At 54.5% G+C, this 25,443-nt stretch overlaps 1 protein-coding gene across 1 annotated transcript in view; it reads left to right on the plus strand.

Annotated features, from left to right (window-relative positions):
* Positions 1-5,823: 5,823 nt before the first annotated feature.
* Positions 5,824-25,443, plus strand: part of FAM3B (FAM3 metabolism regulating signaling molecule B) — a 36,547-nt gene continuing 16,927 nt past the window's right edge. The window contains exons 1-3 of the mRNA XM_059392378.1: positions 5,824-6,073; positions 6,551-6,694; positions 21,914-22,037. Of these exons, the coding sequence (XP_059248361.1) occupies positions 5,839-6,073; positions 6,551-6,694; positions 21,914-22,037 (503 nt within the window). The 5' untranslated portion in view covers positions 5,824-5,838. The remainder of the gene's footprint in view (positions 6,074-6,550; positions 6,695-21,913; positions 22,038-25,443) is intronic.

Here is a 25,443-nt window from a genome sequence, read left to right on the forward strand (position 1 = left end):
GAACGGTGAAGGGACACAGTGTCGCTGGGGCCTGGGGGCTCCACAGTTAAGCATCTTCCTTCAGCTCAGGTCATGATCCCAGGCCCCTGGGGGGGAAGGAGTCCTGCTTCTCCTCTCCCTCTGCCGCTCCCCCTGCTTGTGCTCGCTCAGGTACACAGAATCTCTGAAAAGAAGAAGGGCAGGGGGTGGGGGGCGGACACAGCGGCCTCCGCGGGGAACAAACCCTACTGGGCACTCCTGGCCCCCGTGAGCCCGCCGAGGGCCGGGCGGAGGGAGCATCCCGCCCCGCTGCCGGCCGAGCTCGTGGGCGCCGCCCCGCGCACCCGCCCGGCCCGCACCCGCCGGAGCTGCAGGCACCCGCCCCGCGCACCCGCCCGGCCCGCACCCGCGCTTCCGTCAGGCCCCGTCCGCCCGCCCTTGGCTCTCCTTCCCGGTCGCCGCCGGCCGCTTCGAGGCTGCGTCTCTGTCGCCGCGGGGCCCCTGCGAGGCTCGCTCGGGTCGCCACAGAGCTGCGCCTGGAAGATGCGCCTGAGGACGCCGGGTGAGTGCGACCTCCCGGAGGAGGGCGGGGGACGCGGGCCGGGGAGAGCCGTGCCCTCGCCCTACTTGGGACCCCCCCCCCCGCCGCCCCCGCCCCTGCGCGGGCCCGAGGGCGGGGCAGGCCCTGGGGCCGGGTCTTGCCCTGACCCTGGGATCAGAAGGTGGCTCGGGCAGGGCCAAGTCGCCGGTTCCCATGCGGATAGTCCGACACCGGCTCCCGCTCCGTGAGTCTGATGCGCTGCCTGAAAAGTAGGGGGGGCGGGCAGAGAGGAGGGGGCTCCGTCCAGGGGGAGGGCACGTGCTGCGGAGTAGGGGCGCTTCTGGGCTCCCCCGCTCCCCGCGCTGCTCTGGCGAGGGTCGAGGGTCACTAGCCACAGGTGCCACTGACCAGCCCAGGAAGTCATGACAAGTGAGGGACCGTGAGGCAGCCTGCTTAGGTCGGTGCGGTCGGCTGAATGCGGAATGCCCCGTGGACTCTGGCTATAAAATTTCTGCTAGCATCTCTCTATAAGGCCATTTTTATATTTTCCAAATACCAAATTACTTGAGACTGCAGAAGGCTTGGGGAAAACTAGGAAAAAGGGAAGAGGAGACGAAAGTCATCCCACGAGGCATGTTGTCTCTCAAAGCCTGCCTTCCGGACAGCAGCCTCTGCCAGCCGGTCCCTGGTGCCTCGCCACAGGGCTCACTCTGGGGTTCCAGGTTAACCCGCCCGCCTTTGTTCCTCCTGACTGGGTTTGCTCTTTTCTTCTGGAGCAAGGCAGCATACCTTGTGCAAAAATGGGCAGGTCTGAAATGGCAAGTTCTCTGGGCTCCTGTAGTGGCCCGTCGCCCTCCCTGGAGGGCAGCTTGTCTGCAGGAGGTGGTGGACTAAACCATCCTCTTGCCTTGGGGCACACATTCCAGCTGTGTGGTCACACTCCAGAAAGTTCTAAACACCACCTTTGCGGCTCCATTCCCAAAGTTTGGCAAGACAGATTTCAAGACTTTTCTTTACTGTGTGAAATAGTCCTGTTCTCTACAAAACTGCTTGTTTATGAACAGCAGTGTTTTTGGTAACTTGTGTGGCTTGTATAAATGGGTGGCAATGTATGTTTCTTTTGCGGGGAGAAAACGTCTCCCTTGGGGCATTACTTTTACTTGATCTTAGCCCAATGTCCGAGAAGCGACGGGGCGTTATTATCATGCTAAGTATTTTGGAAGATTTTTTTTTTCATTATTTCTAGATTCTTAAAACATTTTGCTGGCTACTTGGTGGAAAATGCTGAGTATTCTTAGACTACTTCCCCTTACCGACCCCTTTTCCACACATGGCCCTTGTGAGTCACTCGTGGCCCATGTGTCCTTTTGCATAAAGCTTTGGCATAACTCAGATCTGTATTTATATGGATATATGTGCTTTAGAGAGAGTCGCCGCAGAATCTCAGAACCATGTTACTTTGGACTTTGTGAGCTCGGGATTTGGCAGCATTCTCGGAAGCGCCATTTTCCTGGATACTTGGGTCAAGCCCTGGGTCTGTAGAAAGATCACGGGGTCGGGGGGGGGGGGGACATTCCGATGGAAGGAAGGGATGAAGTAAGTTAAGTCGCCACGGCTCTTCCCCTGTCCTGGGACAGCTGCCTAGTAGCGGTTATCCGAAGTGCTCAAAAGCAGGTCATTGGTGTGTGAAACTTTCAAGGCAGATTCCCTTCCACACCTCCTGTGATGTTCAGATGTGTCTGTTCCCGGCCTTTCTACCAAAAAGCCTCAGTCAGTAGGACAGGGACAGAAGCTACAAAGCGGCTCACCCACCCTCAGCCCTCTCTCATCCCCCTCCCCAAGACAAAAGGAGCAGGTGTGGCCGTCTCCAGGGGGATTTGGTTTCCCTTTGGCAAGGCTGCTAGTGACAGCTTCCTCGTCCTACATCATGTTGAAGGAGATGGCACCAAAGTGTGTTCTTAGGGGTTCAGAGTTGCCTTCTTCAGGGTCCCCGGGGTAGAGGGGCAGGAGGGTGCCCTGAGATCCCCTGACCTGTTCCTGGAAGTATCTGGCTGCCAGGGGGACAGACCTGGGAGCCAGACCAGCTGGGGCCAGCCAGTCTCGGGGCTGGACACCTGCTTCAGTCCCCAGGGTGAGTGAGTGCACACCAGGTGGGACTTGAAGCAGTTCCCTGCGACAGGCTCGGACCCTCGGCAGCAAATGACCCAGGAACATTTGCATTAGCCTGGCCGAATGCAAATTGGTTTGGGGACTGCTGTCTTCTCCAATGTAAGTGAAGGGTCCGGGACCAAACTGAGACCCCAGGAGTCTGAGCGTGGGGAGGAGGGTAGGAGACACACACAGAGGCACACATGCAGGGTGGGTGAGGATCTCTGAAGAGGAATTGAGCTGACTCCCTGCCCGCGCTTGGACCTGACCTTTGCTCCAACCCTTCCATGTGGCACCTGCTGGTCAGAAGCCCGGAGGAGGACATGTCTGTCGGCCACTGCGGATGACTTCATTACTTTACAGGAAAAGGCCAGATCCTGGTTACAGTATCACAGAACTCAGCATACTTCCTCCCTGTCCTTACCGCCCCGCCCCCGCCCCCGGACGCCCCACGCAGGTCCAGGAGCCCTCTTAGCTGGGGTCTGGTTCCTACTGTTCCCAAATGAGTGCTCACCTGTGCCCCTCTGGGACTCGTGGTTCTTTGCTGCCCAGGGTCCGAGCCTGTCGCAGGGAACTGCTTCAGGTCCCTCCTGGTGTGCACTCACCCTGGGGACTGAAGCAGGTGTCCAGCCCCGAGACTGGCTGGCCCCAGCTGGTCTGGCTCCCGGGTCTGTCTCCCTGGCAGCCAGATACTTCCAGGAACATAAGGCCTGCACACGGGCTGCAGGTCCAGCTCCCCACTGGCACGGGTCTCCAGACTCTCCAAGCGGACTGGTCCCAGTCTGTGCAGCCGGATCTGCCCTCCGCCTGGAGGTGGTTCTGGCTCTAGGTCTAGGCTTCTCTCCAGTTCCAGAATCCAGCTGCTTCCAGCTGGAACTTCACTGGCTCACCCCTCACCCGAAGCATGGGGACTTTACAGCCGCGCAGGGAGCACTGGAGCGTGTCCAGGGTCGGGAGCTTACCGCCTTGCAGGCCAGGCCGGCTACGGTTCGCAGTTGCGCCTACGAGGACTCGGGACTGCCGGCCGCTCCTTGTGGCCCTCCAGGTCACTTCTGCTCATGTGTCCTTGTTCATCGCGACTGGACCACGCCTCCCTGCCCTGTCGCTGTCCTTTACGCATGTGGAAGGTAGCATCGTGTTCTGCTCCAGGAGCTAAACAGCACCTCGGCTCAAAGACCTCACACCAGACACGGTGACTAGAAGGTTCTGCGGAGAGTCTCTGGTTCACTGATTGTCTTCTTTAACTACGACACTTGGACAAAATAAGTCCAGCTGTGATCTGACACACACGGACACACTGGACTACTGCTGACACTACCGATGCTGACTCTGCTTCCAGCAGTCATTCCACACTGCTCACTCCGTGTGCGTCCAACAGAATTTTCTAGAACCTCCACGACCCACACGCTGTCTGGCTCCGCGGGCACAGCCCTGGAGAGGGAAGACCCTCCGTGTGCTCTGCCAACAAGGCGTGCGAAGGGCTGGTGTGAGGGTGTGTGGCAGCCTGCACTGAGGGAGGGGGAGCCGCAGAGGGAGAGACAGAGGGGGCCGGAGGTCACGGAGGAGCCCACCCCGAGGCAGAGGACAGAGTGATGCAAAGGTACACGCAGGACAGGGCCGAGGCCCGCCTGGATCCGTGGGACCCAGCGCAGAGCAAGCAGAGGTGCCAGAATTGGCTCTCAGTTTGCTCCCTGGGGCTGGTTTTCTCTGCTTGAGGTGTCCCTTCCGTGCTGCAAACGGCCCTGGTCTCCCCCGTCCCGCCCCTGCATAACCTTCTAACAACGTCAGACCACGTGGTCTGGAAAACGGAAGACTGTCGTGGGTGTGGACGCGCCCACTTGAAAAAGACCAGCTCGCCCCGGTGAATCTGAGGGATCCCACCCGAGTCCGCCGTCAGCGCCGCCCGCTGAGCTCAGGGGCCGCCCCAGGCGCGAGCACATCCCTGTAACCGTCCACAGATCCAGAGGCCAGCCAGCGAGGAGGGTTCCGGGTGGAATACAGGGAGGGCCCCAGCCTGGGAGGTCTGGGCCTCTGCCCCTGCCGTCACGGCGCATCCCCAGCCCCACACTTCCACGTGTGAACCAGCAGGAAGGGGCCCCACCTCGGGCCTCAGGAGTCCAGAGCTCTCGGGTCCCACTGTGTCATTGGCTTCATACCCCGATCAGGCTCCCTTTCAGCTTCCTCCTGGAGCTCCGGGGCAGGGCGGAAAGCACCAGCCCTGTGGGCACGCGGCCAGCCCCACCCTTAAAGCTGCCTAAGGGCCTGAGGACAGCCCTCCCCACTGTCCCCGCAGGAGCAGACTCAGCTGTGGCTGATAGAGCCGTTAGCAGCAGGTGTCCTAACAGATCGGAGACACCAAGGGCTTTAGGCGTCTGTGCCGGACCGGGACAAAGCTGCGCTACAGCCTCTATTACATCCCCTGCGATGCGTCCACACGTTGTCTGGGGCACGGGGCGGGAGGTTTCGCTCCGGGCCAGCGAGAGGGAAGACTTATGACGGTGGTGGCCTGGGGAGGGGGAGGCAGTAGAGACAAGAAGAGTCTCTGGAGGGAGATTGATGGTGCTGGTAAAGCCTGCGAGGCCGCCCGCGGGTTCCATCAGGGCGGGGAGGGGAAGTGCGAAAGAAAGGAAGAATCCCAGGTACTGGCCTCTGACCCCATCCATCTGCTGAGATGGGCCACACGGGGTCAGGAGCAGCTCTGGGGAGCTGGGGGCGGTGAAGGGGTTTCCTCTGGGACATCTCAGAGTGCGGAGAGCAGGCTGGCATACGGCCCCCCCATGGGGAACTCAGAGCTGAGTGTGGGCAAGCTCAGCTTGGGATCCGGAGGAGAGGCCCAGGCCGTGCCCGGGGAGGGAAAGCCGGCGGAGAGGGCCAGGACATGCCCACAGAGTGGGAGCCCCGTGGAGTGTCGTCGAGGGAGGACCGGGGTGCCTGTCATGGGGGGACGTGTTCCGGGCCGCATGGAGGATGTGGAGGCCTTGGCCAGCCCAGGAGGGGAGAGGCCTGGCAGCTGTGGGAGGGGTGGTTCTTTCCAGGTGCTTGGCCCAGTGTGACAGCCAAGGGCGTTGTGGGGTCAGGTGGGAGGGCCTTCCCCTCCCCGCCGCTCCCCTCCCCGCCGCTCCCCTCCCTCCTTTCCTTCCTTGTTCTGCCTTGTAGCCCTTTGGGTGATCATGAACGAGTCCTGCTCTCTGAGATATTTAGTGGGTAAAATCGGAAAGGCCTGGCAGCAGTTTGCCTGTGAAGGGACAGGGAGCTGTCCCCTCAGCCTCCCCGGACCTCGGATTGGGAACGCCTTTTCCTTAAAAACTGGGAGGAAGCTAGCAGAGCCAACCAGCCAGAAGGAGCACCTCCAGGGATTTGCCGCGGCTGCACAGCTTGGGTTTCCCTGCAAGCCGGTCTGTGATGGTAATGACGGGTCCGGTGGCTTTTCCCAGGGTCATGAGGACGCTGGGCAGGCTCACAGGGCGTCAGGTGCTGTTCTCAGCATTAACAAAACAGTCCCTGCCCTCTGGACTTTGCAGTCCACTTCCAAAAGCCTCCTCCCAAAGGAATGAGCCACTTTGGTGTTTAGGCCCATGTCAGGCGTGTTGGGTCACGAGGCCACTAATGAATCACCAGTGTCACCATCTGAGGAAGCTCTAAACAGCAAACAGAAAAACTTGGTGTGGAAAACACCCATGTCTTGTTTCTGTTACCTGTCGCCGAACCCCAAATGCTTAGTCCAAGCAACACCAACTAAGCCGAGGTGGCGTCACTACATCCCCACCTGCCACTTCCCCGGGGGCGAACTTCTCAGAGTGCGGGGCAGACCCTGGTGCAGGAAGTGGGCTTAGGATGGCACCTGTCCCCCCAGCATCACAGTGGCAACTTGTCTGTCCCCAGGCACTTTGAGGACCGTGGTCTTCTTCTTCGCCTCCATATGCGCATGGTACTCCGGGTACCTGCTTGCGGAGCTCATTCCAGAAGTCTCCCTGACCAGTGCTGTCTATAACCTCAGGAGCATCTCGGAGAAGCCCCTCCTGAAGGGTGAGTGCCGAGCCCCGCCGCGGTCGTGGCAGTGAGGAGCGGGCCTGGCCTCCTCGGCTCTGCCCCAGCTGGCCGTTTTGTGTTGACGTTGGTGATGAGGATGGTGAGAGTCGTGAGAAAGTGAGGAGGAAGGGCGGGGGTGGGGGGGGGGGGGGGGGGGGGGGGGGGGGGTACCTGCCCCTTCAGTTCCCATCCCTTTCCAAGGTCGACACCCCTGCTCATCCCTGTGTGAGACCCCCCCAAGGCAAATTATGATGATAGGAAAGCAAAGAAACCCCATTTCCAAGATGCGTTAAATAACAATCAGCGCCGGGAATACAAGTCCGTGAGGGAATGACGTGACATCACAAAGTCTTCACTAGACTCTCCACTGGCAAACAGGCGGGACGCTCAAGGCGCAATCGGTCCCTTTTGGGGAATCTCATGGTAAATAGGCATATTTTTAATACAGACATAAATTGTAGAAAATTAACTTGCACAAATATGCAGAACTGGGTGATGATTTTAGAAATTTGTAAAAGTTGGGGGCAGGGGAGGGTGGCGCCTGGCCGGCTCAGGCGGTGGAGCGTGTGACTGTTGGTCTGGGGTTGAGAGTTCGAGCCGCACGTTGGGTGTAGAGATCGCTTAAAGAGAAAATGTTAAAAAATAATAAACCCTTTTTGAAAAATGTATAAAAGTGATTCCTTTTCAGATTACCTCTTACGACCCCACCCCCGAAACCCGACAGTTTCTAGAAATCAACTGTGACCAACTGTTTTATTTTTTAATTTTTTAAAAAAGAATTTACTTATTTAGAGAGAGTACAGAGGGGGGAGAAGAGGGAGAGGGAGAGAGAGAGCATGTCAAGCAGACTCAGCACTGAGTGTGGAGCCTGACGTGGGGCTCCATCTCAGGATCCTAAGACCTTGACCTGAGCCCAAACAGAGAGTTGGACACTGAACCAGCTGTTCCACCTGAGGGCCCCTTGGTGTTTATACATTTTAAAATAGATTTTATTTGTTTATTTGACAGAGATCACAAGTAGGCAGAGAGGCAGGCAGAGAGAGAGAGGAGGAAACAGGCTCCCGCTGAGCAGAGAGCCTGATGTGGGGCTCGATCCCAGGACCCTGAGATCATGACCTGAGCCAAAGGCAGAGGCTTTAACCCACTGAGCCACCCAGGCGCCCCGGTGTTTATATTTGTAATAAAGTTTCCGCAGTGCCCATGCTTGCCATTGGGCAGACCCGGGAGGAGGCCCAGCACTGAGGCAGAGCCCTGCACGTGAGGTGTGGGGGACACCCTCAAGTCTTTCTCATTTTCTCTGTTCTCACATGAAACGTAAAGTCTGCCCAGGACATGGGTTTGCTCCTAGGAGCTGCCTCGATGCCAGCCCTTTCAGAAGGGCCCATTCACGAGTTTTCCACTCCTACCAATGCCGGCCAGGGAGGCCCTGTCACCTTCACCGAAGCTACAGCACTGTCCGGTTATTGGAAACCCAAAGGGGGCAGGAGCACAGTAGAGGGGTGGCTGCAGCTGGTGTGAGGGCTGCGTCCTGACTCTGGCTGGCTGGGGCTCCACTTTGGAAGGACGCAGCTTTCCTGGGCATCTGGTGGGCTCAGAGTTTGGGGGCTGAGCCTAGTGATTGATGGAGGGTCTGGGGCTCATGTGGCTAAGAGAGTAGAAGGCACTGCGCCAGGCTTGGGGCTCTGCGGGCTCTGTAGCAGGGCTCACTCTGTGCCGTTGTCAGGCCCCCAGGGAATGGCCTCAGAGAAAGCACAGGTGCCCTTTGGTTTGGTCAGATGCTGCCTCAGCCGGTGCCTGGCCCCTCTGGACACCTGTATTCTTCCATGCCTGCGGAGTACCCAGGGAGGTGGTGATCCCCGGCTTTGGACAGGGTTCACGGACGAGTGGAGCTCCTGCCATCAGCGCGGGAACCTCTGTTGCGCTCGGCTCAGCACAATGACTCTGACACCCTCCTGGGAATGTCTATCTAAACGCCCTCAGTGACCCCTCATGTCTGGTCCAACGAGAAGCAAAGGGAGGGGCATGTTGATGTGTGAGATCAGTGTCGGGCATGGAGAGAAAGGGGCGGAGAAGCCAGAGGCACATGTGAGCACCTCCCCCCGTGGCCAAGGCCATCCAGACTGAGCCCACTTGCTCTTGGCCCTGACGCACACACGCCTCCCCCAGATCTTGGGCTTCCACCGAGTCCATGGGTTGCTTTTGCACTTCGTAAACTAGTCTTTAAAAAAAAAAAAAAAAAAAAAAAAAAGGTTTTATTTATTTGCCAGAGGGTGAGCAAGAGATTGAGCACAAGCTTAGCGGGGAGGTGGGGGAGACAGAAGCAGGAGAAGCAGGCTTCCTGCTGAGCAGGGAACCCAATGCAGGACTTGATCCCAGGACCCCAGGATCGTGACCTGAGCTGAAGGCAGATGGTCACCAGCTGAGCCACCCAGGCGCCCCTAAACTATTCCCATAAAGGGACCCAACTCCCTGTGTGGCCTCAGAGGCCCTGCGATCCTGGCTTGGGTTTTCTGAAGTTAATTCTTACCCTGTGAGTCCATGCTCGCCAGGGTTCATACCATCTTCATGTCGCATGCTGGCCCCCGCCCCCGCTCTGCCGTCTTTAGGAGACTGTAAATCTGAGCCCATCCCAAGTGCCCCTGAATCTCTCTGGTTTTCTAGACCTGGTCCCTCTCTTCCTACTCCGGACCCTGGGCTGTTGTTAGGAGTTGGCGCACTGACCGCTCTGGGTCACTCCGTTCCTCATACTGAGCGAGAGGGCTTCCTACCAGTCTGGCGCCTTCATGAAAGAGGCCTGCTGTCCGGGAAAGGCAGAGAACCCCGTGGCTCCCTCTCTCCCGGCGGGCCTCAGTGTCCCTCCACCACCCCTGCCCCCGGCATGGAGCAGGGCTGCTCTGGTTTTATTGTCTCCTGCCCCTTTTCCCCGGTTTCCGCACCAGCCCCCGCAACCCCTCTGAGGTGTTAAAGGACATCTTTCTGTTTGAATACCTCGTCGCAGAACCAGCTGTCCTATTTTGCGGATGTGTAGCTGTTACCAAAATGTGCTGACCTTCGGCCGCGGGCCGGGGGCCGTTGGGGCAGGCTGCAGCTGTGCGTACCGGACCTTTGTCCCCGTGCCCCGCCCCCTTCTGCAGCTCTTGCGTTTGTGTCTTGCCCATTTTCTGCGGGCTGGTTCTGTTCTTGTTGATTTGCAGGGAGTTTTTAGATATGTTGGAGGCTGTCGATGCCTGTTCCCCACATGGCATGTATCACAGTCCGTGATGATCTATCCTAGCCTGCTTTCTGTCTCTTGCACTCAAGATGAGAGCTACTCTGTTCACTGCTGTCCCTGTGGCGGTGAGGACGGCATGCAGTGTTGACAGGTATTTTGTCAGTAAGTGTCTGTGCAGGGAGAGTTTGTGCATCTGTGGACGAGTAAGTCCGGTTGGAAGCCACATACACCCCCCCACACACAGCTTAGAACCCTAGCCCCCAAAGATCAGTTTCAGGAGAGAGCCAGTACAGGAGGATCCTGTTGAAAGTTTCTCCCATATACTCAGATGTGAGGTCATTGAATCATTTTCTTAGAAGCTCTGGTGAGACCGAACCAAGCCAACCAAACCAGCCCCGTTGAGCCACCTTCCTAGATCCTCAGCCAAGATGGAATGAGCTGGCAACCGCTAACGCCTGCTGTCGCAAGAAAAAGCCGGAAAAACTACATTTAATTCTAATTCTGCCCCCAAGTACTGGTCATGGCCTTCGCGATCCCTCCTCTGTCAGGGAAGGGACATTGCCGGTGTCTCTATGTCTGAGGTTCTTCCTGGTTCCAAAATGAACCCTCCCGTGCAGAGTGCTGCATCGTCTAGCTGGTAGGGCCTTAGCAACCTTACTTGGCCCCACAGCGAGGGCACAGAAGCAGCAATGTCACTGTCCATGGGGGGCCTTGGAGACAGAGGTCCAGGAGAGGTGAAAGAGTGCCACACCCCACAGTCTCTCCGGGGGCGCCCTTCCTCGTCGGCATCACCGAGCAGGACAAACCGGTGTGCTGACATCTCGTCCCCCTTCCCCGTCCTGGGGCGCCCAAGAAACCATGATCACGACGGTCAGAGAGACCAGCACTCTTCGGTGGCTTCTGGGCTGTTATTTCTGTGGACTGGACTTTAATCTCATCCAGAACAATGAGGCGCGTTGACCTGGCTACAATGTGGCCAACGCAGGCCCAGGCAGCACCCTCTTGTTTGCCTGGCTTACGCAGCAGGAACACATTTCTGGAATCGCCTTGCTCACTTAAAGGGTGAGTGTGGTCATGGTTCCCAAATCAGGAAGTATTGCAGAAAGACAGGTTCCTGGACCCTGCTCCAGGAAATTAAAAATCTATGGGCTCCAGGTGGAGTCTAAGAACCTCTGTTTGTTTTAGTGAATGTAAGGATAAGAACTAAGCTAAGAATTCTCTCGGCAGGAGAATGACCTCTGAAACTGCCCTTCATGGCAGAGGCCCGCCCTGCTGAGCCACACGGCCGGTCAGGGCCCTGGGCCTTACTTAAACCCACAGGCAGGCGTTTCAGGAGACAGGGAAGCAGGATACCGAGGAGCAGACCCACTGCTCCTCCTGGCTGGGCGTCCGTTCCCACGTATTCTTGTGGGCTTTACCATCCAATCTTTGGGGAAGGAAATTTCAGAAAAAGCGCCGAGGACCTACATGGAGCACAGTATGTGGTACTTAACAGATAGTTTTGGAATAAAGATCTGTGAATCAGGAGTGAATCTGGTGGGGAACATGGTCGGAGAGGGGGGGTTTGGAAAGAGCTCTGTCTTCTGAGAAGGTGTGTCTCCATCTCCACACCCTCACCCCGAACAAAGAATATGATCTTATTTCTTTGTTCCCATAATGACGTTTTGTGCTTCTAGGGAATGGGTAGAGTGTCAAGCAGGCCTTTCTGAAACGCCGCACAGACTACGCGACCGCGCCAGGCCCTGGGAGAAAATACCTCCGCCCTGTCCTCCCTCGTCCCAGACACATTGTCCTCCGAGAATCTGATGAAAGTCAAGGCCCTTCCTCGGGGAAAATGCACCTGTGCATACCCACCTGAACGGCACGCACATTCTGCTGGGGCCTCTGCATGGCAGGCCACAGTCGTGGACCTGCCCTCGGCACTCCCTGCGAGGCATGGGGTCCTGCTCCCAGTCCACCTCAGCACCTCGGGGTGCTGGCTGCCCTGCGGTCAGCCGTGTGACCCCACGGGATGAGGACGCAATGGGAGATCATCCACATGGGCCCCCAGGGACGGCAGTACTGGGAAACTCCGGCATCAGGCCTTCGGGGGTTGCGGGGTAAGAGGATGGGAGAGATGGGCCGGCCGAGTCTTGTCTGGTTCTGCGCTTGCTGTGCCGGGCTGGTCACCTTGTTTCCGTCCCTGAGCCCCAGCCAAGTGCAGCTGGGTGGCTCAGTGGGTTAGGGCTTCTGCCTTCGGCTCAGGTCGTGATCCCAGGGTCCTGGGATCGAGCTCTATCTACATCGGGCTCTCTGCTCAGCAGGGAGCCTGCTTCTCACTCTCTCTCTCTACCTGCCTGCCTCTCTGGCTACTTATGATCTCTCTCTGTGTCCGATAAATAAAATAAAATAAAATCTTAAAAAAAATCTGTTGGGTACGTGGGGGACGGTCCCCCTCTGCCAGTGAACACATCACACCTGTCAGCGTGCCCAGCACATTCAGGACAGACATGGTCCTTTCCATCACTGGGCTGAGAGGATCCCGTAGCCGTGCAGTCCTACAGCCTGTGATGAAGGCATAAGGACCCACCAAGATTGTCCTTCTCCAAGAGCAGAGGGCAGTCCGTGACTCTGGTGTCATCCGTGTGGGTCCACCCAGAAGTGGGCAGGTCCCCGTGCTTGTTAAGGGGACAGCATCTCCTACACCAAGCAGTGCAGGTGACAGGTAGGATAAATGAGGATCCAGCCCACTTTCCAAGTATTCACTCGGGGGGCGCCTGGGTGGCTCCGTGAGGTAAGCGGCTGACTCTTGATTTCAGCTCCGGTCCTGGGACCAAGCCCCATGTCAGGCTCCAAGTCCACTTCTCTTCCTCTTCTTCTGCTCCTCCCCAGGTTTGCACACAGGTGCTTTCTGCCTCTCTCTCTCTCTCTAATAAGTTAATTAAAAAAAAAAAGTATTTGCACTGGATTGGCTATATACACAGGATGTCTGTAAGTCAGGAAATAGGACATACCTACTTTTTTCTTTTTTTTTAAGATTTTATTTGACAGAGGGAGAGAGCACCCAAGCAGGGAGAGCCGCAGGGAGAAGGAGAGGGCGGAGCAGGCTCCCCGCGGAGCAGGGGCCGACGCGGGGCTCTACCCGGGACCCTGGGACCATGAGCTAAGCCAAAGGCAGACACCCAACCGGCTGAGCCACCCAGGCACCCCAGGACACACCTACTTTTAAACAGTATGTTACATTTTCAGATTTGCTCAATGTGTTTTTAGGTGAATTACCTCTACATTTAAAGTAATGGTTATTATTATTAATTTTTTTAAAGAGCTAAAATAAATACACTGTAGTGTCCCAAATCTAGAGACACCGAGAATATATGTACTTATAGCACTTTTTCACATAAATGGTTGGACCCTTGCTCTAAACTTAGGTAGCTGGAGATTGAGAAAATCTTAGCGGATATATTGCTTGAAAATTTATGTAAGTGACATACTGCTTGAATATGTTTGATCTGTGTTCACCAACTTTGCAGATGCCATCTGTATGCACAGAAAAGTCTGGAAAAAAATGTGCCAAAAAGTAGAACAGTTAAGATTCTTTAGAGTGAGAATGTGTAGGACTTTTTCCTTTATTCTGATTTTCTTTTACTTCTGATTTCCTTCTGCAGAAATTAAATTAGGAAAAGGAATATCCTGTGGCCCTTTCTTGTTTAAAAATATCGACTAATAGGAAGAAAAATCAGTAAAGGTGGACCAGAGCTATAGTCATGAGCGCTCAGAGAGCCTCCCTGTCCTTTGTGGCTTTTGCACGGGGCTCGGGGCAGGGACAGGGTTCAGGTTCTCTGACGTCTGGAACATTTCTCCTCCTCCAGAGGACAGATGTCTGCTTGGTCAGTCAACAAACAGTGGGGCAGCTGTGTGTAAGCACACCCCCTTGGGGCTGGGAGTAGAGTGGAGAGGAAGCAGGGCAGCAGGGAGGTCAGCCCGGGGCGGGGCAGGTGAGGAGGGACAGGGTGATGGGAGGGCTGTGAAGGGGCGCGTACTCCCTGGAGAACTCTGTGTCCCCTGCCCCTACCCGGGGCGCCCCGAGGCTAGGGGCACACCAGCTTCCCCACGCTCCCCCCTCCAGCTCCGCGGGGCAACACACTCAGCCACCCATACCTTGAGGTGAGCAGGGAGGCTCACGTGCAGGCAATGGCCACAGAGCGCCCAGCCACGGGAAGGGCCCCCTCAGGCAGGTCCCCACCCCTGCCGATGGCTGAGCCCTGCAGTGTGGGTGTCGCTCTCGCCGGCAAGAACGACTCGGAGACTCCCGTAGGGGCGAACCTTCTTCTTTAATCGCTTTTTTCTTTCTTCCCCTTTACCCTCGGCGCATGCGTTTTTATACAGGCAGTGTTACCCAATCACCGCAGTGCTCATGCACCTCCCGCGAGAGTGGACCTAAATGAACAGCCAATCATATTCAGTCCCTTACGGCTCTTACAGTAGGCCTCCTGTACTGGCTCCCGACATCTCCCCCTTTTTTATTTATTTATAATGGCTGAGATCGTGCCTGTCTTAGGTTGCCAATCCTCAGCACACATGCTTACCCGTCATCGGGTACTCTCCCTGGTCGAAGAGCCCCTGTCTTAGGTTGCTATGGTGTGGGATCAGTCTTACCCGTCTTTGACTACCGATCTAGCATGCTTAGCCCTATCTGGGGGGAGGTACCAGCTTCAAGAGCCATCATGGCTTGAACCATGAGGTGTTATTGTCGTTGATTGTGACGGACACGGCCACACACCCAACGTAACATTAGTACGTTAGCTGTGATTAAGAGAACAGCCATGGCACCAAGTCCGGCCCACTGTTTGAGGAACAAAACAGATTGCTGTAACATTTTTTTCCACTCACTAACAGGTGCAATAGTTACTTTGGTAGAATTTATGGATATAATTTGAGCTCGTAATTGCCTAGTTAAATTTTGAAATTGATGGGTCCAGGTACCATTAAGCATATTTCCTAACTGTCTAGAGAGGTTAGCTGCTAAGGATAAGTTGTTATGAGCTATAGGGGTGATACAAAGTCCGGCCATATTATGTATGCATCCTATCGACACAATTGACTCTAGGATATCAAGTTGTTCCTGTACAAGATCAACCCTTTGATTTACAATAAGGATCCCAGCATGCAAATGTCCGTTAATTTGTTCTTGTGTAGCCAATGCTTCAGCGACCATTCCTGTGACGTTGTTGAGCGCAGCTGCTGTCTGTACCGAGGTTGTCAACACTACCGCGGCAGCAGTAGCAGCGGCGGCGGATGCTGCGATAGCTGCAATAATGGCTGCTGTTATTCCAAAGTCTCATTTATGTCGTCGAAGCAGCACCGGCAGGTTGTCGGGGTTCACAAGAGAGACTAGATGACATCATCCACAGGATCCATGGGCTCCATGGCCACCAATCTCGTGAGCCTCTCTGGCACCCAGATGGGTGATGGCGCATCCTGTGGGAAAACACAAAGAGATCCTCGGTGCCATCGAAGCACCGGGTCTGGGCCTTTCCATAGGCCCGTAAGTATATCTTTCCGTTTTACCATTGCTTGCGTATGCTTTTGTTGCCCCCAGTGTCGCTCTGCTGCAGAGAGACCATCTTGATCTAGCGTTAAAAAATTTAAAATAAAATTTACAAGGTTTGTGAGGTCATTAGGTGTTGAGTAGCTCTCCCCTATTCCCCCTTTTTTTATTTTTTGTAGGGTAGTTTTCCATGTTAGGTGTGCTCGTTCTACAATTCCTTGACCTAGGGGATTATATGGTATGCCAGTGCTGTGTTGGATATTATAGCATGCTAGAAAATTTTTAAAGGTATTTGAGGTATAGGCCGGGGCATTATCTGTTTTCAGACTTTTAGGTATTCCCCAGCACGCAAAGCTGCGTAGGCAGTGGCTCATTACATTTTTTACATTTTCACCCCTTAAAGGGGTAGCCATGATGATTCCGGAGCAAGTATCGATGGTAAGGTGTAAGTATTGTTGTTGACCAAACGAGGGCACATGAGTTACATCCATTTGCCAAAGATGGTTGGGCATAAGGCCTTTAGGGTTTACATCCAAGGAAGGCGTCGGAAGATGAACACAACAATTGCCACAGCTTTTTACAATGTCACGGGCCTCTGCTTTTGATATATTGAATCTTGTTTTTAGCGTTAATGAATTCACATGCCATTTCCTGTGATAATCTTTTGCTTCTTCTATTGCTCCACAGAATTCAAACCTTGCATTATTATCAGCTATTCTATTTCCAGATGCTACTGGTCCAGGTAGCTCAGAATGAGCCCTTACATGCCCAATATAAAAGGGGGCTGGCCTTGCCAGCACCGTTTCTTGGAGGTTTTTTAGTAGGGAGGCGATAGGTGATTGGCTTGCTGAAAAAATTGCTGTCTCTATCTGCCTAACGGCTAGTACTGCATACTTACTATCTGAATATATATTGATGTTTTGATTGTGAAACCTTTGTAGAACCAGCATAATGATTAATAGTTCTGTTTGCTGTGCCGATTCACCTGGTACTACCGCTGTTATGACTTTTCCCTCAACCATATAAGCGCCTGTTCCTTTCTTACTGGCATCAGTGAATATAGTGATGGCATTGGCCAAGGGCTCTGATTTGCAAATTTTTGGCCAGATAAGATGTGTATCTTTACAGAACTCAATCAATGGATGTGATGGATAATGATTGTCAAATGGTATGGGATAGGATGTCGCCAGGATGGACCACTCATCTATAGTGTTCACAAGGGTGGATAGCTGGCTCTTGTCATAGGGGACTATGCATGAGTCGGGTAGCTTCCCGAGAACTCGTATGCCAGTCTTGATAACTTTGCCTGCCGTTATTGCCACAGCAACGGGATAAGGGGTGATGATTCGGGCAAGACTATTATGTAAATACACCCACTAAAGAGGCCCACCTTGCCATAGTACTCCTGTGGGCGAACCTGGGGATGGTACAACAACTGCATAAATTGGTTTGTCTAGATCGCACCTATCTGCTGTAGTTGAAGCCAATCTTTCCTCAACCAATTGTAGTGCCTTTATAGCCTCGGGCATGATGGCCCGTGGAGAGTCCAATTTGGAGTCTCCTGGCAAAATATCAAATAATGGTTTTATTTTTTTATTTTTTTTTAAAGATTTTATTTATTTATTTGTAAGAGAGAGAGAGTGAGAGCGAGCACAGGCAGGCAGAGTGGAAGGCAGAGTCAGAGGGAGAAGCAGGCTCCTTGCGGAGCAAGGAGCCCGATGTGGGACTCGATCCCAGGATGCTGGGATCATGACCTGAGCCAAAGGCAGCTGCTTAACCAACTGAGCCACCCAGGCGTCCCTCAAATAATGGTTTTAATTCTGCATTTGTCAGTTTCAGATAGGGACGAATCCAATTGATATCCCCCAGGAGTTTTTGGAAATCATTTAAGGTCTTTAAATGATCTCTGCGAATTTGAACCTTTTGAGGCTTTACTGTGGAGTCAGTGAGTTGTAGGCCCAGATAGTCCTTTAAATTTGCTGTTTGTATTTTCTCAGAAGCAACAATTAGCCCCCACATCGCTAACTGTTGCTGCAGAAAGGTGAATGCTGAGGTGAGAACCGATGTATTGCTATGACAGATTAGGATATCATCCATATAATGGTAGCAGCAAACATCTGAGAACTTATTCCGTACTGGCAAAAGAGCCTTGCCCACATAGAGCTGACACATAGTGGGACTATTAGCCATACCCTGAGGGAGCACTGTCCATTCATACCGTTGGTCAGGCTCGGAATGATTAACAGCTGGCAAGGTAAAAGCAAACCTCTTCATGTCGTCCGGATGGATCGGGATAGAGAAAAAGCAATCTTTAATATCTATAACAATAGAAGGCCAATCTCTGGGCAGGGCAGTAACAACGGGGAGGCCCAGCTGAACAGGCCCCATTATTTGCATCTGATCATTTATCTGTCTCAGATCATGTAATAATCTCCATTTTCCTGACTTTTTCTTTACCACAAATATAGGGGTGTTCCATGGGGATCTTGATTCACGTAAATGCCCTGCCTCAACTTGCTCTCTAACTAATTGTCTAGCAGCCCTCAGTTTTTCTGTAGTTAACGGCCACTGAGGCACCCACTGTGGAGTACTTTCCTTCCAATCTATTTTTATTGCCTCAGTGGCCGCTGGGGAAAACCCTGACCTCCCATGGGTGTTGGGTTAGGGGTCCCTTGTCCCTTGGGCCCGAGACCTCGGCCTGGAACATATCCCATGGCTTTCATCATGTTTCTTGCATTTTCACTATAATGATTCTCAGTAGTTAATACTATATTCATTTGCTCTAACACATCTCATCCCCAAAGGGTTACAGGGAGAGAACAAACATATGGCTGAAAGACTCCTTTATGACCCTCATCATCTTCCCAATCTAAAGATGCTGCGCTGACATCTGGGCTGTGAGCAATTCCTAGTCCTCTTAATGTTTGATTGGCCTTGACAAGGGGCCATTGTTTTGGCCGATCAGCTAAATTTATAATACTTTTGTCTGCCCCTGTATCTAACAGCCCCCAGAAGGGTTTTCCTCTTATTTTTAATACTGTCATGGGCCTGTTGCTCATATCCATAGTCAGACACATCAAATCATTTCCTGTTGATCCAAGCCCTCCATCTCGCAACCTTCCTGTAGACTTATATCTGTCATGGTGGCTGGGCAGGATTAGGAGTTGAGCAATCCTATCCCCAGGGTTGATAATGGTGATGCCTCTTGGAGAGGAACCTAAAATTTTTACTTCCCCTGAAAAATCTGGGTCAATAACCCCTGGGTGGATAACGAGACCTCTAAGAGTGGTGGAACTTCTACCCAGAAGTAATCCCACAGTACCCTCTGGCGGGCCCCCATGGAAATCCGAGGGCACCGCCTGCACACCCATTTCAGGGGTTAAGACCATTCGGGTGGTGGCACGCAGGTCAAGTCCTGCTGAGCCTGTGGTGGCTCTTCTGGGTCCGTAGGGGGAAACATCTGTCTCGCCTTCTGCGGCAGCGCCATGACCGCCCCGTACATTTGGTTCGGGCCCCGGGGGGAAAGGCCCTGGTTCCCGTTTTTTTGAACTCCCCCAATTATTTGGTGGCAGCCGATTTCCGTCCATATCAGTGACTGAGTGGCAATCGCTAGCCCAGTGATTCCCCTTTCTACATCTGGGGCATAGCTGTGGTTTCAGTCCTCCATAACCTTTATTTGGATGCGCCTCTTCCACCTTCACAAATTGGACTGGTTGACTCTGTCTTCCTCCTCGTGCCTGGCTGTTGCGCTGTGGGCAGTCCTTTTTCATATGACCTTCTTGCCCACATAAGAAACACCCTTTGGTCCTAGCCCCATTTGCACCTTGCAACGCTTGTGCAAAAGCAGCAGCCATGACCTGGCCCTGAACTAGAGGTCCTGTGATATCCCTGCAGACCTTGATATACGCTGACAAGTCTTTCGCTTTCCAGGGTCTAATGGCTTCTCGGCACCATTTATTGGCATTTTCAAAAGCCAATTGTTTAACTAGGGGCATAGCCTGGTCTACGTCCCCAAACATCCTACCAGCTGTTTGTATCAACCTGTCCACAAAATCTGCATAGCGCTCATTCGGCCCTTGTAGCACTTTGGATAACTGTCCTTGCAAATCTCCAGCACCCCTTAACGTCTTCCATGCCCTCAAAGCTGCGGTTGCTATTTTGTGATATACCCCTGGCGGATAATTACTTTGTGCCTGTGACCCAAAATATTGTCCCTCACCTGTTAACATGTCTAGGTTCCACTGTGGGTTACCTGCTGCTGCATTTCTTCGCGCCGTGTCCTGGCAATTGTCCTGATTCTGAATCTTCCATTCTAAATATTGCCCACCAGATAAAACTGCTCTAGCCAAGTTACTCCAGTCTTCAGGAGTGAGGTAAAGGCTACCTAGCGTTTCAACCAAAGAAACCGTAAAAGCAGCCTGAGGCCCATAGGACATAACTGCTTCCTTCAGCTGCTTTACGAGTTCAAAATCTAGGGGCTGATGATATCTTTGCTGATGTTGATCTTCCATGACGGGGAAAAACCCTTTTTCTGGCCCTAATACTTCTCTCCAATTCTGTGCGGTGCAGCTTGCACAATAGCAGGCCTTGGCGCAGCAAGGTTTATACGGAGGAGGCCCCTCGTAAGGTGGCGCTGTTGGGGCTGGGCGCGTGGGCACAGGATCTAAGTTATCTACCACTTCCGTCTCTGTTTGGAACTGCGCCATAGCTCCTTCTTCCGCTTTTAATCTCAGCTGCGCCATAACTTCCCCCTGCATTTTGAGCTGCGCCATGGCCTTCTTTAGTTCCTCCTCCTTTTTTGCAAGCTCTCTTTTCATTTCTTCCACTCTCTGATCATCGGAGGGACCCCCTCCCGTCACTTCTCTTATCACCCGGACGGGCGTTTTCCTCGTCTGAGGTTTCTTCTGAGCTTTCACTTTCAGAACTGGAATCTCTCCAGGATCCTTTGCAAGACTCCTCTTTTACCTGTTCTAAGATCTCTCCTCCCTGTAGAACCGCCTTGCGTATGGGTTCGCGGGAGGATTGTAAGCAGACCTTCACTAAGGACCAAACAGCGAGAGTTCCCGGCGCAGTGCGCGGGTCGCGCCTGAGGTCCTCCCCTAGATATTCCCATTGGGGAATATTAAGCAATCCCTCCTCTAAGAACCACGGAGCGGTTTGACCCATTTCTTTTAGAAATAAGCGAGCCTTCTTATTTTTCAAAGGGGTCCCATTTGCTTTAAGAATGTCAGTTAGCGGCCCCAGCATTTTATATGCAGCCATCTCGTTTCCCATCCCGGAAAGCTTTACTCTCGTCCTTATCCTAGGAACTTTGCAGCCATCTCGTTTCCCATCCCGGAAAGCTTCCTACGCTCGTCCTCGACTTGAGGAACTTTCCCTGTCACTAGACAGAAATAGGTGCACTCTTTACCTGATCGTCGCCGACTCCGTGCGTCTCTCACGATGAGAATCCCGGGTTTCGGCACCACCTGTCGCTCTCGGCCTGCAAGAACAACTCGGAGACTCCCGTAGGGGCGATACTTCTTTAATCGCTTTTTTCTTTCTTCCCCTTTACCCTCGGCGCATGCGTTTTTATACAGGCAGTGTTACCCAATCACCACAGTGCTCATGCACCTCCCGCGAGAGTGGACCTAAATGAGCAGGCAATCATATTCAGTCCCTTAGGGCTCTTACAGTAGGCCTCCTGTACTGGCTCCCGACAGTGGGGGTGCTGGGGAGGGAGCCCTCTCCCTGGCCTGTCAGCACTGACCTCATAGCACCCCCGGCAGCGGAGCCCAGTGCCTCAGGCTCAAGGGAAAGGAAGGGGGTTCAGGATAGCCAGAGTGGGGGTCCGGGCCTGTGTGTACGTGTGTGTGCATGCGCGTGCGTGTTTCAGGGAGTGTAAATACACAAGCCGGAGGACTGTTCCATGTCTGGCTGTTTCCTAGTTCGCCAGCCCTCTCAGACCCAACGAGCTCTCTTTCATTGGGGTACAAAACTCACATTGTGGGGCGCCTGGGTGGCTCAGTGGGTTAAACCGCTGCCTTCAGCTCAGATCATGATCTCAGGGTCCTGGGATCGAGCCCCGCATCGGGCTCTCTGCTCAGCAGGGAGCCTGCTTCCCCCTCTCTCTCTGCCGGCCTCTCTGCCTGCTTGTGATCTCTGTCTGTCAAATAAATAAATAAAATCTTTAAAAACAAAACAACACACATTGCGTGGGGGGACCGTCCGGGAGGCGCCCGCCCCTTCGGAAGCTGTGACCCCGCCCCACGTCCTCTCCCTTTCACGGGTTTGTCATCGGAAGACAAACGCCGACGAAGTCTCCCGTCTGTTTAGGGGAATTTCTGACGCGCCGATGAGACGCTGGTGACCCCTTCTCCCCTGCACCGGGGTCTGGCCAGCGCCAAGCCCCGGGGAAGGGCCGCCGTTGCCGGCCGGGCAGTGGGCTCGTCTGATAAACTGTTGCGGGCGCTGACTCCTACCGTCTTGTTTGCTGCAGCCCCAGCCCCTAAAAGGCAGAAATGCGATCACTGGACCCCGTGCCCCTTGGACAGCTACGCGTATCGCCTGCTCAGCGGGGGCGGCAAGAACAAGTTTGCCAAAATCTGCTTCGAAGATGAGCTGTAAGTGCGCGTGTTGAAGAAGAAACCAGAGCGGTCCCCCTCGATTCCTCCCCTTCCGCGGGGCTGGCCAGGCACCACATCTGCGCTCAGGAGGGAAGGGCACGGCCCTGGTCCTGGGCACCGGCTCGGAGCCCGCTGTGGGACGGAGCGCGCCCCGCCTTCCCTGCGGGGCGACGGGCAGCCCGCCACGGCTGGAACTTGCCTTTGACTGCAGGCGCAACAAATATGTTGTGCTTCTCTTTGAACGGGTGGCAGGTCCTTCCCAGTCACAGAAACAACAAAATTCATCAGACGCGGTTTTGCTCGCATTTTACTTTACGAGCCTCACTGCTGAGATGAAAGCGGGCGCTGTTTCTCTTTGCCGCCCGCCGCTCCTTGCTCCGGGTCTGAGCGACTGCCTGACCCACGATAGCCTAAGTAAATCCCGCCACCTGGAACGGGCATGGCCTAGTGTTTGCACCGGCTTGGGCAGTCACCAGTCGCCACAGACCGGATGCTGAAACAACAGACATGTATTCTCCTGGCCTGGAGGCGAGCCGCCCAAGGGCAGGGTTGGGTGGGGTTGGTTCCCTCTGAGGGCTGTGAGCTTGTGAAAGGCCCTGTTCTCCCTGTGTGCTGCCATGGTCTTCCCTCCGTGCGTGTCTGTGCCCCAATTCCCCCTCGCCGCCCGCCCTTCTCTGCCACTCTTACTTCGTTGGTCTCTGCGCTGGCCTTGTCCTCCTAAAGGGCATGTGGCACACTGGCACAGGAGCCGCCTTGGGCTCGGCTTCCCCTCCTTGCGTGGCCTCAGCACATCCCCAGTCCCTAGTGGGAGGAGACGGGAAGCCTGGCTCCCCTCTGCGGGTCCATCGCTTGCCAAAGGCTTCCTTCACTCAGCCACGGAGTTTCTCCACAGACGTTTCTCCACACGCACCCCCGGGTGGGGCACCCCGTGAGCCAGCTACAATGAGAAACGTGGCCCTCGTGCTCCGGGGGCTTGCCTCACGGTGCAGGGTTCCCCAGCTCATGGCAGGCCGGCGAATGGGATTGCCAGTGAGGTCTGTGGATGGAACAAGGCGGGATGTGGCTTGAAAATGAGCCGGGTCCCCTGAGAAAGAAGTGGGGGGCCTGGGAGTGGGCGGCGGCCGTGGGACGGGGACCGGACGCTCATCTCAAATCGTGTCACCAGGAGGGGAGTTGTTCCGAGTCAGACCCCAGAACCTCCACAGTGCCCGAAGCCTTCTCTTGATCCTTCAGAGCAAGAGCACCACGCTTCCCTAGTGTAGACCAGACACAGAGACACCAGCTGGGTGGGACTTCCGGGAGCTGGGCCATCTGTCATCCCTGCCCCCCACCCCGGTCACAGTGCAGAAAAGGAGACGGCTTCACAGGCAGATTCAGTAACTCGCCCCTCGTCACCCAGCTAGTTAGCGGCCAGGCCCAGATTCCGCCCTGGCGTCCATGTAGGTACTGCGTAGACTGACATGAGTCAGGCTGTCTAATGGAACAGCTAACGTACGAACACGGGGGCGGGGGGGCGAGTGCCGCTTGCCTGCTTTCAAACAGTGTCCCAGGTGGTCTTCAGAATGCAGTGTGGCCTAAAGTGGGGTGGCCTCAAAAAAAAGCAGGTAAAAAAGAACAGAGGAGGGAACATAGACAGAGACCCAAGGGGAGCCTCTCGCCTGGCTCCGCGTGGCGTTCCGTTGTCATGAACTCCCCGAACAAGGAAGTGCTGGGTCGTGGCGACTCATCATCTTCTAAAGAAAAGATGTGTTTATGTAGAAAGACAAGCAGGCTCCTGCTGCTGGTTTCCTTTGTAGGACCAGCCCTCCCCGGGGGCAGCCACCTCCACGGCCTTCCTTCACATCCCCACACAGCAGCTCATGCCCACGCCTCTTGGTCCCCCGCGCCAGGCGTGATCCGGGGACCGGCTGCCGCGCGGCTGAGCAGTCCTTGGCCATCGGCTCTCCTGTCGTCCCCCACGCCGTGGTCCTGACTCGGTTATTGTCCGGCCTGCGCCATTGTAGTTTGATCACAACCCAGCGACTGCATAAAAGTAAGGCCGCCAGACAGAAATCCGAAGGGCTTTACTGGATCTGAATGTGCCATTGAGGGAGGAACGGGGGAGGACAATGGCCAGGAAGTCCAGACAGGAGTCACAGCTCCGTGTGGGAAGCCGGAGTAAGTGCGATCTTTCACTGTCATTGTTCCCAGAGACCTGCATCCGTTACCTGCTCTTACCTGAAGTCACACGGACATGGGGAAAGCTTCCCTTTGAAGGGCAGAGTCAGCATTTCAGTCGAGACCGTGAGCGTGTGGTCTGCAGACACACCCAAAGGGTGTCCTCCAGGTTAGGTGGCTTTTTTTTTTAGCCTGGCTAAGCGAAGGTCCTCCGTAGCTGAAGCATGTTGTGTGTGTGACTGTTGTGGACCCTTGTCTTTTTGTTCGTTGTTGCTTGCTTGGCTTTCCATGTACTTACATCAGTGTCAACCCTAAGCATTCCTCTAGTGAAAATAAATCTGATCTCACACCAGATACTCATCAGGTTCATCTTCTGGAGCCTTCTGACCCACTCGGGTCCACCAGCTTGCTCTTAGGGCACCAGGCAGCTGTTTCCCAGCATTCCTATCCACTGCTGTCCTGGGATGACCTAGTAGCCCTCTCTGGAGTTGGAGCTCCGCTTTCTAGGATACAGCACCTTCCAATTTCCTAGACTCCTCCTCTGTTTTGCTGAAGATAGGGTGATCAGACATCACCTGGGTGGGGCCCCAATCGGGTAAGGAGGGTGATTGGCCATCAGAGGGAGGGGGATCTGGAGAAACTGAGTTGCCAGGAATCTTCTGAAACTGGACACTGCAGAAGTAAACACAGAAGTCCAAAAGTCAGGCCTCATTAAAGAAGGAGCTCAGGCGACTCCAGGGCGAGTCTGGTGAAGGAGAGAATCTGTGTAGGCACAGAGGGACCCCAGGCAGGCCTGTTCCTGAAAGATCCAAGCTCTCCTGCTGGCCAGCATGGGTTCCAGATGCTCCTGTGGCCTTGCCAAGCCCTCCTGAGACTGCATGGCAACCTGAAGCACGTCCAGCTGGGCTTGGTCCCCATCCTTTGCTCAGGGTCAGACTTGTACTGTGGTCTGACAGCTCTCCGTGCTTAACCCAGCCCCTTCCCCACCTCCTCTAGTAGGCATTTCCCTATACAAATTCTTGTGTGTTCTATCCGGTTCTGACATTTGTCCCTCGGAGGACTCAGATTAACACAGCAAGAATGACTGTTTCCCCATAGTCTGTCCAGCACAGCACACTGACAGACACTTGGATCTCTGGAATTCTGAGAGATGAAAACAGAAGTCTCAGGTCAGATTTTTAACTTCATTGTTATTGTTAAGAGTGAATTGAGGACCTTTTATGCTAAGAGCCTTTGTATTTATTTT

This window comes from Mustela nigripes, chromosome 2, assembly GCF_022355385.1.
Source record: "Mustela nigripes isolate SB6536 chromosome 2, MUSNIG.SB6536, whole genome shotgun sequence".
NCBI lineage: Eukaryota > Metazoa > Chordata > Mammalia > Carnivora > Mustelidae > Mustela > Mustela nigripes.